The 13,785-nt window shown below is 33.0% G+C and overlaps 3 protein-coding genes across 3 annotated transcripts; 2 read left to right on the top strand and 1 right to left on the bottom strand. All coding sequences in view use genetic code 12, as the record gives it.

Annotated features, from left to right (window-relative positions):
- Window positions 1-87: 87 nt before the first annotated feature.
- DFJ63DRAFT_322749 (hexose transporter) lies at window positions 88-1,738 on the bottom strand (the record flags this gene model as incomplete). Its single annotated transcript, XM_064907458.1, has 2 exons — window positions 88-1,349; window positions 1,420-1,738. 2 exons carry the CDS (start codon window positions 1,736-1,738, stop codon window positions 88-90), a joined length of 1,581 nt encoding a protein of 526 aa, XP_064761360.1.
- Window positions 1,739-2,555: 817 nt separating this feature from the next.
- DFJ63DRAFT_335372 (DUF2264 domain-containing protein) lies at window positions 2,556-4,424 on the top strand (the record flags this gene model as incomplete). Its single annotated transcript, XM_064908204.1, has 1 exon — window positions 2,556-4,424. One exon carries the CDS (start codon window positions 2,556-2,558, stop codon window positions 4,422-4,424), a length of 1,869 nt encoding a protein of 622 aa, XP_064761359.1.
- Window positions 4,425-12,048: 7,624 nt separating this feature from the next.
- DFJ63DRAFT_341708 (Hyphally regulated cell wall protein N-terminal-domain-containing protein) lies at window positions 12,049-13,776 on the top strand (the record flags this gene model as incomplete). The annotated part of the gene is made up of 1 exon (XM_064908732.1): window positions 12,049-13,776. A coding segment is annotated over one exon (1,728 nt), but the record flags the coding sequence as incomplete, so codon positions are not given.
- Window positions 13,777-13,785: the final 9 nt, after the last annotated feature.

Raw genomic sequence — 13,785 nt, 5'->3', positions numbered from 1 at the left:
GTTCTTCGAACAGAGACTTTGAGTCACAGACATCCAAAAGGCTCTGATTGATAAACCTGCTAAACAAAACTAAACAAATTAAAATTTTCATGTTTCTGACTTCTCAGGAGAAACATCTTCAACATGTTCAACATCTAACTTTTTAGTATGAACTGGTTCTTCAATAGCATGTTGAGCTTCCAACATCAAGTCAGAAATATCTTCCCCAAAAACTTTTGCAACTTCTTCCAATCCCAATCCTTTAGTCTCCGGGAAGTAGAAATAGATAACGATCATATGCGTAAATAATAAAACGCAGTAAACAATGTAATATCTCCATGAAATGGAATCCATTCCAAGATTGTTGACGTAGTTATTGTAAAAAATCCAAACTTGACTGGCCAAGGAATACAAAATTGAAGCTTTTCCTCGTAATGTATAAGGAACAATCTCCATAACATAGGTGTTTCCAATTGGAGAAAATGCATGATAAAACCCCATATCGAAGTAAAGGAGAGCAATAATTCCTCTACCCAAGGACTTGTTCTTGAAGTGGGTTTTTTCATTTATGTCGGCTAATACAATCCAAATAATGAATGTTACACACATTGCTCCAAGGCTTCCTAACATCAAGACTTTACGTCTCATTGCAGCAGTGTAGACGGCAAATAAAAGAGCACAAACTCCACCAAAAAGTGTTAAACCAATGTTAATTTTCAATTTGTCACTTGCGTCTGTAATGCCAATATCTTGAAGAACAATCGAGAAGTAGTAAGCAATAAGTGAAGACCCACATAATTGAAGAATAGATGGCAACGCAAGGGTGATAAATAACCTATGCATATTTGCCTTGGAAGAGAACCAAGTTGCCCAAGAAACACGCCTTCCAATTCTTTCTTTGGCAATAGCTGCACTGATTTCAGCCATTTCAAATCTTACAAGCTCACTGTCCCTATCACCAGCTGCGTGATAATGAGTCAATATTTCGAAAGCTTCTTCTTCCTTTCCGTGAGCAATGAGCCATCTAGGTGACTCTGGACAGAAGAAAACCAAAACTAATTGAATTAAAGGGACAAAAGCTTGAAGTAAAGAAGGTAAACGCCAAGACCAGTTGTTGTATTTCATATCTGATTGGTAAGGACCCCAAGTTAAAATTGCTGCCATAAAAGAACCGACTGGAAATGTTGCCTGCAACATACTAGTCATTATAGGTCTCTGTGATGGGTACGAAGCTTCGGCTAATAACGGAGCAGCAGAGACTTGCATTCCAGCAGAGCCAAAACCAAGGATGATACGAGATGCAAGGAACATACCAAAACTAACTGAAGCGGCTTGCAAAGCAGCACCAATAATAGTAATACAAATAGCGGCTGCAAGGACGTGTTTTCTTTTGAAACGATCACCACTTGCAGTTAACAACGGGGGTAGCAGCCATAGCACCGATGGTTATACCGTTTGTCATTGTACTCAACACCTTACCATGAGGGTTATTAAAATATTTTGACCAACTTGGTAAGGTTTGTAAGTTACCCATCATACTACCATCGTAGCCCAAGGTAACTTGGCCAAGAAGAGCACATCCTAAGAATGTATTTAATTTTAACAAATGAGGATACCGAAACCAAAACTTTGTTAACTTTGGAGTGACGTCTTCCAAAGTCAACTCTCTGTGTTCTTCCTGGCCAAGAGATCCATTCTCATTGTCCTTGGAAGTAACAGTAATAATGTTATTTTCTTTATTATCCCTTGTACGAAACATGTTTGATAATTAAAAACAATATTCAAAACTTTTCGACATGGCAGCGAAATTAATCCACATATAAGGTTTTGGCTGCGACAATCCGATTCTTGTCAGTGTAGCCGTTTGATCTTATTCAAAAAGATCGTGTTTACGAACATAGTGGGAGCAAATCATCCGTACACATCTCTTGCTGCGAAGAAACATGTAAATCTTCCAATCTGTCTGCGGAGAATGCTATTTGTTTCATTAACCCCATACACCCCACCACTTTTGTTCATTACTTATTACGGGGTAAAAAAATAAATGAAGGTGCATTTTTAAAATATTTGAAGAGCTCCCTCTATTTAGGTGCGCATCTTGCATGAGGGGTACCCCCGTAGCGGAAAAGGTATCTATTTGATGTTGAACAACCTCTCTGGACACCATTTTTAGGCACGTCGAGAATTTTGTGGGGTAGGATGCTTTTTAGCAAAGTATTCAGGATTATTATATGATGGCCCGGCATTTGCATGTTGACCTAGTTAAGACCTTCTGGAAATTGACGCAAGACGAACCGGTGGGGTGGCTAAACTAAGTACTTAGGGCTATTACTCCCTGAAAGTTAACTAAAAGTATTTAAAAATTCTGTGGGGGAGACAATTTGACACATTTCTAAGCATTTTGATCACGGACTGGTCACCGATCCTTCAAGGTAATACCTTCCTGTCAATAACAGGCAGTGGGGGTGGGGTATAAGCTTGGCCATTAATAGAAACGTATATATACAAGAAGGGGTCCGTATAATGGAGATGGATGGTATTTTCTTTGGGTCGATACAAAATAAACACAATTGAAAATGACCAGCAACCTAGACAATTTTAATCCATGTTCAAGAAACTTATTCGAAACGAAAGATGATGTTAGACGCGCTTTCGTGGACACCTTCGAACCATTGGTTCCAGCATTTTCAGAAGGTTGTGCTGGTGTGAACTTGGAGGAGAGTGGTGGACATTTTCCAACCACAGCAGCTCACTTCGAAGGGTTTGCAAGAGCATTGTTGGGAGCCGTCCCATTTGCTGCGGGTGGTGGAGACTTCAAACATTGGGAGTTATTTAGAAAAGGGTTGACTAATGGTACAGACCACAATCATGAAGAATATTGGGGAGATATCGAAGATTGCGACCAAAAATTGGTTGAATTGGCTGGTGTTGGATACGCCTTAGCATTTGTACCAGAGCATGTTTGGGAACCATTGCTGAAAGAAGCTAAGAAAAATCTTAGTGAATACCTTCTCACGGCCAGGAGCCGTCACTTTCGTCGTTGTAACTGGAAGTTTTTCAGAGTCATGATTGATTTGGGATTGGATAAAATTGGAGTCAAGTTTGATCACCAAATGACACACGATTATTTGGATGAAGTAGATACTATGTACATAAGGGATGGTTGGTATGGTGATGGTGATATAGCAAGTGTCGATTATTACAACCCCTATGCATTGCATTTATTTGGATTGATTTATTCTAAAGTAAGAAAAGATAGAGAACCAGAAAGGTGTAAAAGGTTGAAAGATAGAGCTGTTCAATTCGCCAAGCAATACCTTCATTTTTTTGCAGATGATGGTGGAGCCCTTCCGTATGGTAGATCAATGACATACAGGTATGCTATCATTGCTTTTTGGGGTGCCTTGGCATTTGCATTAGAAGAGGGTGAACAGCCAGCTATTCCTTGGGGAGTTATGAAGGGAGTATACTTAAGAAACTTAAGGTGGTGGTCTAAGAAACCAATCTCGAGATTTAGAACAAACATTCTTTCAGTAGGGTATGCATATCCTAATCAGTTCTTGTCTGAATCCTACAATTCACCTCAATCACCATATTGGGCATTTAAAGCATTTACTGCTTTAATGATCCCAGACAACCATCCATTTTGGACGTCAAAAGAAGAACCGTTGGTGTTAGAAGATACTCAGATGAAAATTCCTGGTATCCTCTTTTCACATAACAAGTTAAACACAGTAGCATTAATTAGTGGGCCATATAAAACTTTCAACTTAAGAAATCAAGCTGAAAAATACAACAAGTTTGCTTATAGTACTAGGTACGGTTTCAGTGTTGAAAACAATGCAAGAGGATTTGACTTTGCTACTCTTGATAATATGATTGGTTTCAGTTTTTCAGGTCGTGATTTCTACGTCAGACAGAACAATAAGTCTTGGATATTCGATGGTGGATTATATTCTGAGTGGACCCCAGTAACTGGAATTGATGTCAAAACGTGGATTTTACAGAAGGGCAAATACCACATAAGAGTCCACCATATTGAAAACAAGACTCCATATGATGTAGACTCACTTGAAGGAGGTTTCGCAGTACCTTCGATGATCGCCAAGGGTATCAAGACTACTGAACAGAGCGGATCCCCTGTTTTAGGAGAAGTGACGACTAACGAGGATACTAGTTTAATAGTAAACTTGTTGGGATCTAGAAAAGCAAGAGTTACTGAGCCAGATCCAAACACCAATTTCATGTCATCGAAAGTAATTGTACCCCAATTGAGGGCATCAGTTGCTGCCGGTTCTAGCACCAAGCTTGCCAGTGCCATATATGCTCAGCTGAAGTCTATTCCCTTTGAAAAGGAGGAATGGTTGAAAAACTTGAGCATTCCAAGCAACGATGAGTTAAAGGAACTTTCTTCCAAGGCAGAAAGAGTGGTTTGCAATGAATAGATTAGACAGATATATATGAACGTTTTTTTCGAAAGAATTGTACTTTTGTAGATAAAATCACTTCAAAAGGTGTTGAAATATCTTATATGATAATGAGCTATGTCAGAGCAGAGTATCCCGAGGCAATATATGTGGTACGCCAGTTGTTCAATAGAAATGTTATTGGCTGCAACAATGTCTCGACGGTGGAACAATTTTTAGACGACATTTCCCATCAGACGAAGAGCAGGGCAGTTACTAGGTGTGATCAGATGGTAGAAGGTTAGTAGATTTCTTATGAACTTATTGGCAAACATACACAGACTACTAACTAGATTCTTCTTTGGCCACCGATTTGGAACGGAAAAATGGGATGGCAAAAAATATATTTTCTAATCGGGATGTCATTTCGGGATGGCAAATTTCAAAATAATAGCTGAAATTAGTAAGTTAATAGAGCAGGATGTGTATTATATCAAATCGAGTCATTTGAAGAATTTTAGGGATAGGTTAAAATATGGTTTGATATGGGTATTTGGATATTTAAAAATAATAAACGTATACAATTTGCGAATTGTTAGGGAATCTATATTTTGATAGACAAATATATTTATATTGTTTTATAGGATAGATTTATGTATCTTTGAGTTGTCCATTTGTTGTGGTTGAACTATATGGTGTATTAGGTTTCAATTATACCAAAATCAAAATCAGAAAGTCGTGCGTGATGGCCCATTATGAAAATGAAAACAAATTAAAATTAAGATAAACTAATCAACAAATAATTATACAACTATAGATCACATCAATCACATCAAATTTTAAACAGTATCGTTATAACTTGTTTGAATAAGTCCATCATTGATTCATCTTAAGTCATCCGACACATTTGATTCATCAAATTCTAAAATTTATACTTCATAAATCACCTGATAGATAATGTTGAAAAGCATTAAAATTGTCTGTTGAATCTTTCTTTCTTTCATTAATGAATGTTATACTAAGAACTATTCCCTGTGATAATACCAGAGAAGATGATGTTATTTTATATTAGTTTATCTTTTTCAAGAATTTTTGTTTAAATCCAGATTATTAATTATTGAATAAATTATACTCATGTATAGGAATTTATATTATTCCTGAATTAATTGAATCATTTGACTGAGTTAGCTAGAAGAGAGTAGCTTTCATAAAGTTAAGATAAACCTCAAGATTGATACCAAAAGTAAAAGTTTAGATATTCACAATACTACTTGAAATTAATCTTGTTATCTTGTTGTTCTTTCAATTAAAATGACAACATCAAATGTGTTACTATATTATATGTTTAAATAAAAGATAATACATTTCATTTTTTCAGGATTCATTTGTTGAAGATATAACAGGTTGAAAAGTAGTCAACATGTTAAGAAGTTCAATTCTTGGACCTATTAAACGTGTTCCAATTAATTATGCTTTCTTTTTAATATCAACTTGGATCAAGTATTATGATTATTTCAGCAAATTTATTAATGTCAAATTATTAAGCAAGAGCAATATTACATAAGTGTTGAATTTTAAATGGGAGTTGATTGTTGAGGTATTCTCTTATGAACAAACATAATTAGTTAGTTGCTTATGATAATGGTTTATCTTATCAACGTCTTTAACGCTATATTTCAAAAGAGGTTTAATGTTTATGTTAGTTTTATTCAAATGTTCTTTAGTTTATATGATACATTAACTTATTTGTATTACTCTAATATTATTAATTATTTAGTCTTTTGTATATATTCAAAATTAATTTTTCTTAAGTAATATTCTATCTACATCTATACTATGATATTCTAAGTAGAATAAATTGCATGAATGGCATTCGTTGATATTAATATTGATCATTATTTAATTCAACCGATTTATATATTCATGACACCACTGGATCAGTGAACTTGATACTGACATACTTGGAACAAGAATTGATTAATGGAAGTAGCAAATTCAGGTATATATCGAGATTATGCTTTGTTTTGATGCAAGAATAATAATATATGACTAAATACTAACGTAGTTGAAATTTGTTTAAGCAGGACAGCAAAATTATTATTTCTAATATGCTGGTAGAAGAAACCTGTGTCGCAAGTTGCAAGTTCTGCATTAAACTTAGTTAACTGGTATTTAGTTGAAGATAAGTTTAATAATATTGAGTCTGGTCAACAGCAGCGAAAAGATATCATGCATCAATCAAATATAAGTCTAGCAATGTAGTATATGAATCTGTATGAGTGATCATTTATTAACTTGATTTAATTCAGTTGATTAATTAATATGATATTCGGTAATCACATTACTAGTAAATTAAAAAACTCCGTACCAGCAGCAAAATGAGTTCGAATCAATCATGTCTGTTGGTATAGTAGAGTGAATGTAAATAGATACAGGATACTAGTTTTCAAATGAATTTATTTAGATGGTATTTTATTGAATATGATTACGTCAATTTAGCAATATTGAAAATAAGTCAGGCGAACCAAAGATATCAAGCATGAATTAAGAATCATATTAAATGTGTATCTTTAGATAAGATAAATCAATTTTGAAGTATATCTGTTATTATAGCAGCCCTGTGAATATAAACAGAAGATTCTAGATTTGGATTCTATTCTGGCATTTAATTCAATTATGATTCTGTTAAATTAATAAATTTAGGAATATTGAAATATAAGGTGGACAGGAATGATAAAGAATTAAATAATGTAATATGTTAATCGATATGATTGATATGATCAAAACCTTTATCTTTATCTTTTATTATATTGATCTAATTTATTTGATTAAGTAGTATCACGTTCCGTAGGTGGTAAATCAGATAAATTAATATCGAAGGAAATTATAATTAATAAAGCATAATAAAATTCGAAGACAATTATTATCGTTGATACAGGAAAGCAGTGAATAAAGACAGTTGATTCATATGTTAAGTTCTGTATTCAATGATGGTATGAATTAGTGTAAGTAAGATTCAGTAATCTTGAAATATAACCTAGGTGAAAATGACAAAGATGTCAAGCATCAATTAAGTCTAGTAACGCAATATGTGAAGTAATATGTATGATCTGAACAAGATCGGTATCATTTATTGAGAAGATATAAATCAGTAGATTTGTAATCAGATTTCTAGTAAATAAGATAAGTCAATGTGGAAGGCAATCAAAAATAATAAAGCAAAAGTAATGTCGATGATATTTACGACTGTTGATCGATGAAACCAGTGAATGAAGAAATTTATTACGTTATTAGGTCTTGGATTCAATTTATTTGGTATTCAATTGAATTATGATTATGTTAAGTTTAGTTTACTTGAATCATAATTATATTTAATAATATTGAATTATAAGACTGGTAAAAATGATAAAGATCATTAATGATTTAAATATATGTCTAGTAAAGCAATATGTGACCGGTGATGATATGATACATGATTGCACGATTGATTGAAGTTTTAACGTTATGACGATAAAGTGAAAATGGAGAGTAATTATGTGGAATTTAAGATAGCCCAGGAAGATTGAATGAGACAGACATTAGTTTGAAGTGGTAGTACGTACTGTCAAGATGATTAGGGACTAGATGATATTAGATGTATAGGTCTTTATTATTGACGATTGCATTGTGATTGTGATTGTAGATAGTATGTAATAGGTGTATATAGATAGCCCAGAATATATGATGCGGTGGACGAAAAGGACAAGTTGAAATGTCGCGTAGAGGGAACGACAAGCGACAATATTTATAGAAGGAGAATATAATGAATAATTAAGATTTTAGAATTGATAGAAATTGATACAGATTAGATATAAGTGAATAAATGAAAGTGGAATTGAATGTTATAAGTTAAAAAATATTAATATGAAGTAGATTATAATAATTAAATAAGTAAGAAAGTAAATGAATAAGTAATTAAAGATAATACATAAATGAAATAAATAAGAAAATGTAATAGGTAATTAAAAGAGTAAGATATAATTAATAATAATATTTGAATATTGAATAATATTGATAAGGAAATTAAATTATAATAGAATACGAATAAGTATAACAGGCATGTTACTATAATAGAAGAGTAGAATAAAGTGATAGAATGAATATATGAAATGAAAATAATAGAATATATGAAGTTGAAAATAATATATGATTTAAAATATGTAAAAATAGATTGATTGGAAAATTAAACAGAGGTAGGACAGATAATTGTAGCCTGTAGAGTAATAAATAGTAGAGAATATAAAAATATAAGAAAATAGAATATGATATTTGATATTTGGTACGAGCGCTACTATTGAAAACGAGGGTACTACATATTATACAATAATTATCAAAACAAGCTATTATGTAGTGATTGTACTACAAGTATCAATTCATTAGGTGAAGTTGTTGCCGACACTTGGGTTGTTATGTTTTTTTTTGCCTCGTATATTAAAGCGAATTAATTATGCTAAATGGGGAAAAACTATATGATTAAATATATAGAGAAAAAAACCTCGGTAATTATGTTGTAGTTGTTTGAATAATAATGGAAATAATGGAAATAATGGTTAGAATGGAAAATAGAATGGACTTAGATGTTAATTAGTTATGGAAAGTACGGACTCTAACGGAGATACAACAACAATTACTTCACTCTACTTGTATTGCAGTGGATGTTTGGAGGGGAAACTGAGTCCTCCGTCGATGTCCAGTCTACTCCGACAAGGGCCGTTGAATGCGTATCGACGCCACCGACTACTGCACAAAAGCCTTTGTCATTACATGCATCTAGAAGCCTTTCTTCAACCTTCAAAAATAGTGAAATATTCTGTAGATGACTGAGCTATACATCAATTCACAAGCAATAATGTGGCATACTTATCTACATTTATCGTTGCATTTAGTATTGTTTTCTTTTATTAGTCTAATTAAAGACTTAAAAAATCATTTTTCTGTTGATAAAGTCGCGTGAGTTTGATTGCGAGATGGATATGCGCATCTACGACGGGGCGTGCAAATACTTTAGATTGCATTCCTTAATAAAGGGCACTTGACCTATGGAAAAAAGAACAAAACTAAAAACACATGTTCACCATTGTATCCCTTACCCAATGGGATGTTCTTAAAGTGATTGCTAATCGTTTCATCTACTGAAAACTAGAAAAGCAGAAGATTGAATTGAATTGTGCAGAAAAATGTATTCAATCCTGCCATAATGGTTTAGGGTTTTTATTTTTATTTAAAAGCTAATTGTATTTTTGAATTATAAGTATTTTTTGCGCATTGTAGAGAAGATGTGCGAAAAATATTTTTGGCGAGAAGGACAAAATATTTAACGTAGAAGAACATAACTTTTGTGATATTTGTAGCAAGAATCTGATTTATTCCTATTCAATTGTGAAGAATGAAGTTATTTACAAATTCATGTGAGGAGATGAATTATTTTTTAAATTACAGTAAAATATCTTGAAACGAAGTTAACAAATTACAAATATTTGATTTTAACAAAAAGCTCTTTATAATCTTTTTTTGAGATTGATAATCTTGCGTTTGGTATTCTTCGGCAATAGAATTTTTTTGTAGCTAAATAATTTGAGCATCCTATCTACTCCACGGTTTGGAAAAAAAGGAATGAATGATTATTGGTTGTAAACATTACCTCATCTTGAGATGCGTATTCCTTTCACGTGTATTCCATATAATAACCTCATTAAATCATAACTTGGACTTCTGTTGACAAAATGATAGAATAAAGCATATTTAATTGACCGTTCTTCTTAACTTTAACCTTGACAAAAGTATGGTTAAAAAATGAAATGAGGCTCAATTGAGCACCAGTTTTTATGCACTGCATCCTTGATGCAGGAAAAGCTTTGTAAAATAAGTTTTGAAGAAGAACAATTCCGCGCAAGCCCTTCAACTTCTTGGTTGTATTTTAAATTTACCGTAGAGGAGTTTGTCATATCGGAATCAAAGTATACAAAAGTTCATAAGATACTATTTGTGAACACATTATATTTTAAACTATGATATCTGGAAAGATAATCGTATATTTCTCGTTTATTGCACAATGTAACCTATATTTACGATGGTGATGAAGTTTTGTTTCTGGTTAAATTTGGAATGAATAAGTTTCATGTTTTTGTTTTTGATTGTTTACTGTGGACCCTGCATTGTAGAGCCTATGACGCACATTAAATATAGCGATCATCCTAAATAAACTTTAAATATTGAAGTATCTTTAAAACAGGTTATATGTATCTGCATTTGTTTTTTATACAAATTAAGTAAATTAATATTGAGATTTGCTCTGCATGAAACCTAATAGAATTAGCAACAAAGTAAAAACGATTTAATTCCTGTTACGGTGACTTCTTGACCAATAGTAATAGGAATCATTATTTTCATTTGGCAGAACTTCACTTCAACTTGAAATTGAACTCATTACCATAATCTTAAATCTAAACAAGATCAAGTATGAGGACCATAAGTCCATCGAAGCAAAGCTTAAAATCTTAGCCAAAGTCTACATTACAGAATTTAGTTGTGATAAGTATTGGCCTTCCCCAAATTATATGGGAAAAATAATATATTAAAGTTAGCGATTGTCTTACTTTTAGTTTTTTAAGGGTCGTTTCACTTTGTTTCCCTCTTCGGCAGCTAACAATGTTTTCGCAGGAATTGTTTTGGAACATTAAACATCCAAAATAACCAATTTTCATGACTACAACTTTTTAAGAAAGAATAGGATTCGAAGTCACTTTCCTTCACTGACTTGAACAAAAGAAATTATGAAATATTGCTTATTTATTACTAATAATTAAGAGAAATATTCATTTTTATTTCCCACAAGCCACTGCAAAAAACTTTTGCCTCAAAAATTGTCAAATGTAATTTTGCCCGCGCTTCTTAAAAACAAGAATCTGCTTCTAAAAAATATTTATTATCTCTTCTAGAATATCAAAAAAAAAAGATGTACCAAAACAGTGGTTAAATGGAAGTATTAAGTTAATATTAAAAATCAGCCATCTTAACATGCTATACTCATATGAGATGTTAAACGTTCAACATTGTGCCGAAGTATTAAATTTCAAGTTAGCGTTATCAAAAACCGATCGAATTGACTCCTAATTCCCGTCATTCAAATAGATCCAATTTGGTCTTCAACAACATGCTTACTTCCAAACTTTAAACATAGAATGGTTTCGCCTCTAGCCATAGGTTTATTACTTTTTTGTGATTTTGTTATTCAGGCTTCTGTTATTTTCTGAGTTTGTGTTATAAGTATGTTTTCGCCCAATGCAACCCATTTTTATTTTCAGCATAGAAGGTTCCATTACTGAAATCTCAGTATCAACTATAACAAAATTTCATTTTCAAGGTATCCTTGGTGCTTAAAAAATAAATTATGCTTATCAGTGAAAGGGTTTAGAAAAGGTTTTACTTGATTTGCAAAATTCATGTTGAAATTCACTTCAGTTCTATAATTAATATGTCAAGCAACTTTAATCATATAATATATATAAGAGATCCTTGATGACTTCAAACAAATCTAAAAGGATAACATTTAATATTACTGCAAATAAACTTCACAGAAGGCTTATAGTTTCTTTCCTTACCAATTCAATCATCTTATTCGAATATGAGAGAAAGAATGAAAGGACTTAGTCGTCTTTTTACGCTAGTTCTACAGTTAAGTTTAGTTTTATCACAAACTATTACTCATGATACTATTCAATATGGTACATTTGAACTCGGTCTAGGTGACGTTGATATAGATCCTAATGTTTATTGGTCTATAATCAATAACTATGATACCACTATTCTTGGAAGTCTTAACGTTGCAAATGGTGGTGGTTTCTATGTCAGTAGTACCTCCAACTTTGCTGGTTTAGTCGTTAGTCTTACTTCCGGTAGTGTCTACAATAATGGTACCGTTTCATTTAATTCTATTGACTCTTTTCTTCCAAGTAGTTATACTATCACAACCCTTTCTTCATTTGTAAATGATGGTGATTTTTACATGGGTTCGAATGGTGCCATTGGTTACGGTACCTTTACAATTAACAGTCCTGTGGTCACTAATAATGGTTTAATGGTATTTTATCAAACTCAAAATAATGGTGGTATGGTCACATTAGGAGGAACAAACTTGCTTGACGGTATCACAAATAATGGTCAGATTTGTTTATATAATGAGCTTTACGAACAACAATCTTCTATTAATGGTAATGGTTGTATCACTGCTCAAGCAAATTCCACTATTTATATAGATAATCCTTTGGCATCCTTCAGTGGGCAAACTTTTTATTTAGCTGATTCCGATTCCAGCATTATTGGCTCTCCATTTATTGGAAGTGACGTCATCAATGTTTCCGGTTTTGGTAATGGTAATATGCTTGCCTTAAATGTTCCTTTAAATCCCGCCGTTACGATTTTGGGAGTGGTTATAAGTCAACCATACTCATATGATGCAACTACAGGTATATTGACACTTTATTCAACGATTGCAAATCAAGAGTTTGATATTGGTACTGGATATAATCCAAATGACTTTTCAGTAACTACTGATTGGGATGCCGTTACTGACCTAGTTATTTTGCCATTTAACGCAGTGACTTATAGTGGACCACCTCCTACTCCAGGAGTTCCATCTAATTGTGCCTTGTGTTATACTCTCCCAGCAATTCCAGGAATAAATGGTACTGAATATACAACTACCATAGCAACTAGTTCTGACGGTCAAATTTGTACTGATGTCGAAGAAATTATTGTGACTTCAGATACAAGTGGTAATTTCTATAATTTAACTACAATTCTTTCGGCTTACTGTACTTCTTCAAGTAACCCAATTACTTTATACAGTACTACATTTACTACTACTGAGTCGGATGGTTTTATCGAGACTGATAGTGGAATAGTTGAAAAAACTACCAATAATCATGGCTCCTTGTATACCACTACCTCCTTATTCGCAACTCCAAGTGACCCATTCACTTCCTATACTACAACTTTCACTACCACTGATTCAAATGGATATGTTGCTACAGATTCTGGAATAGTAATTGTCACAGGTTATTCTAATACCCATATCTATACTTCAACTTCATTATTCCCAACATCAAGTGATCCAGATACCACGTATGGTCTTACTTTCACCACTACTGAATTTGATGGATATGTTGCTACTGATTCCGGTGTTGTTGTTGTGAGTGTTGGTTCTTCTGGAACTGTTACTTCAACTTCATTATTCCCAACATCAAGTGATCCAGATACCACGTATGGTGTTACTTTCACCACTACTGAATCTGATGGATATGTTGCTACTGATTCCGGTGTTGTTGTTGTGAGTGTTGGTTCTTCTGGAACTGTTACTTCA

Source organism: Scheffersomyces coipomensis (genome assembly GCF_036884675.1).
Source record: "Scheffersomyces coipomensis strain NRRL Y-17651 chromosome Unknown DFJ63scaffold_4, whole genome shotgun sequence".
Taxonomy (NCBI): Eukaryota; Fungi; Ascomycota; class Pichiomycetes; order Serinales; family Debaryomycetaceae; genus Scheffersomyces; species Scheffersomyces coipomensis.
The sequence above is the reverse complement of the archived record's forward strand: the minus strand, read 5'-3'. Positions and strand labels throughout refer to the sequence as shown.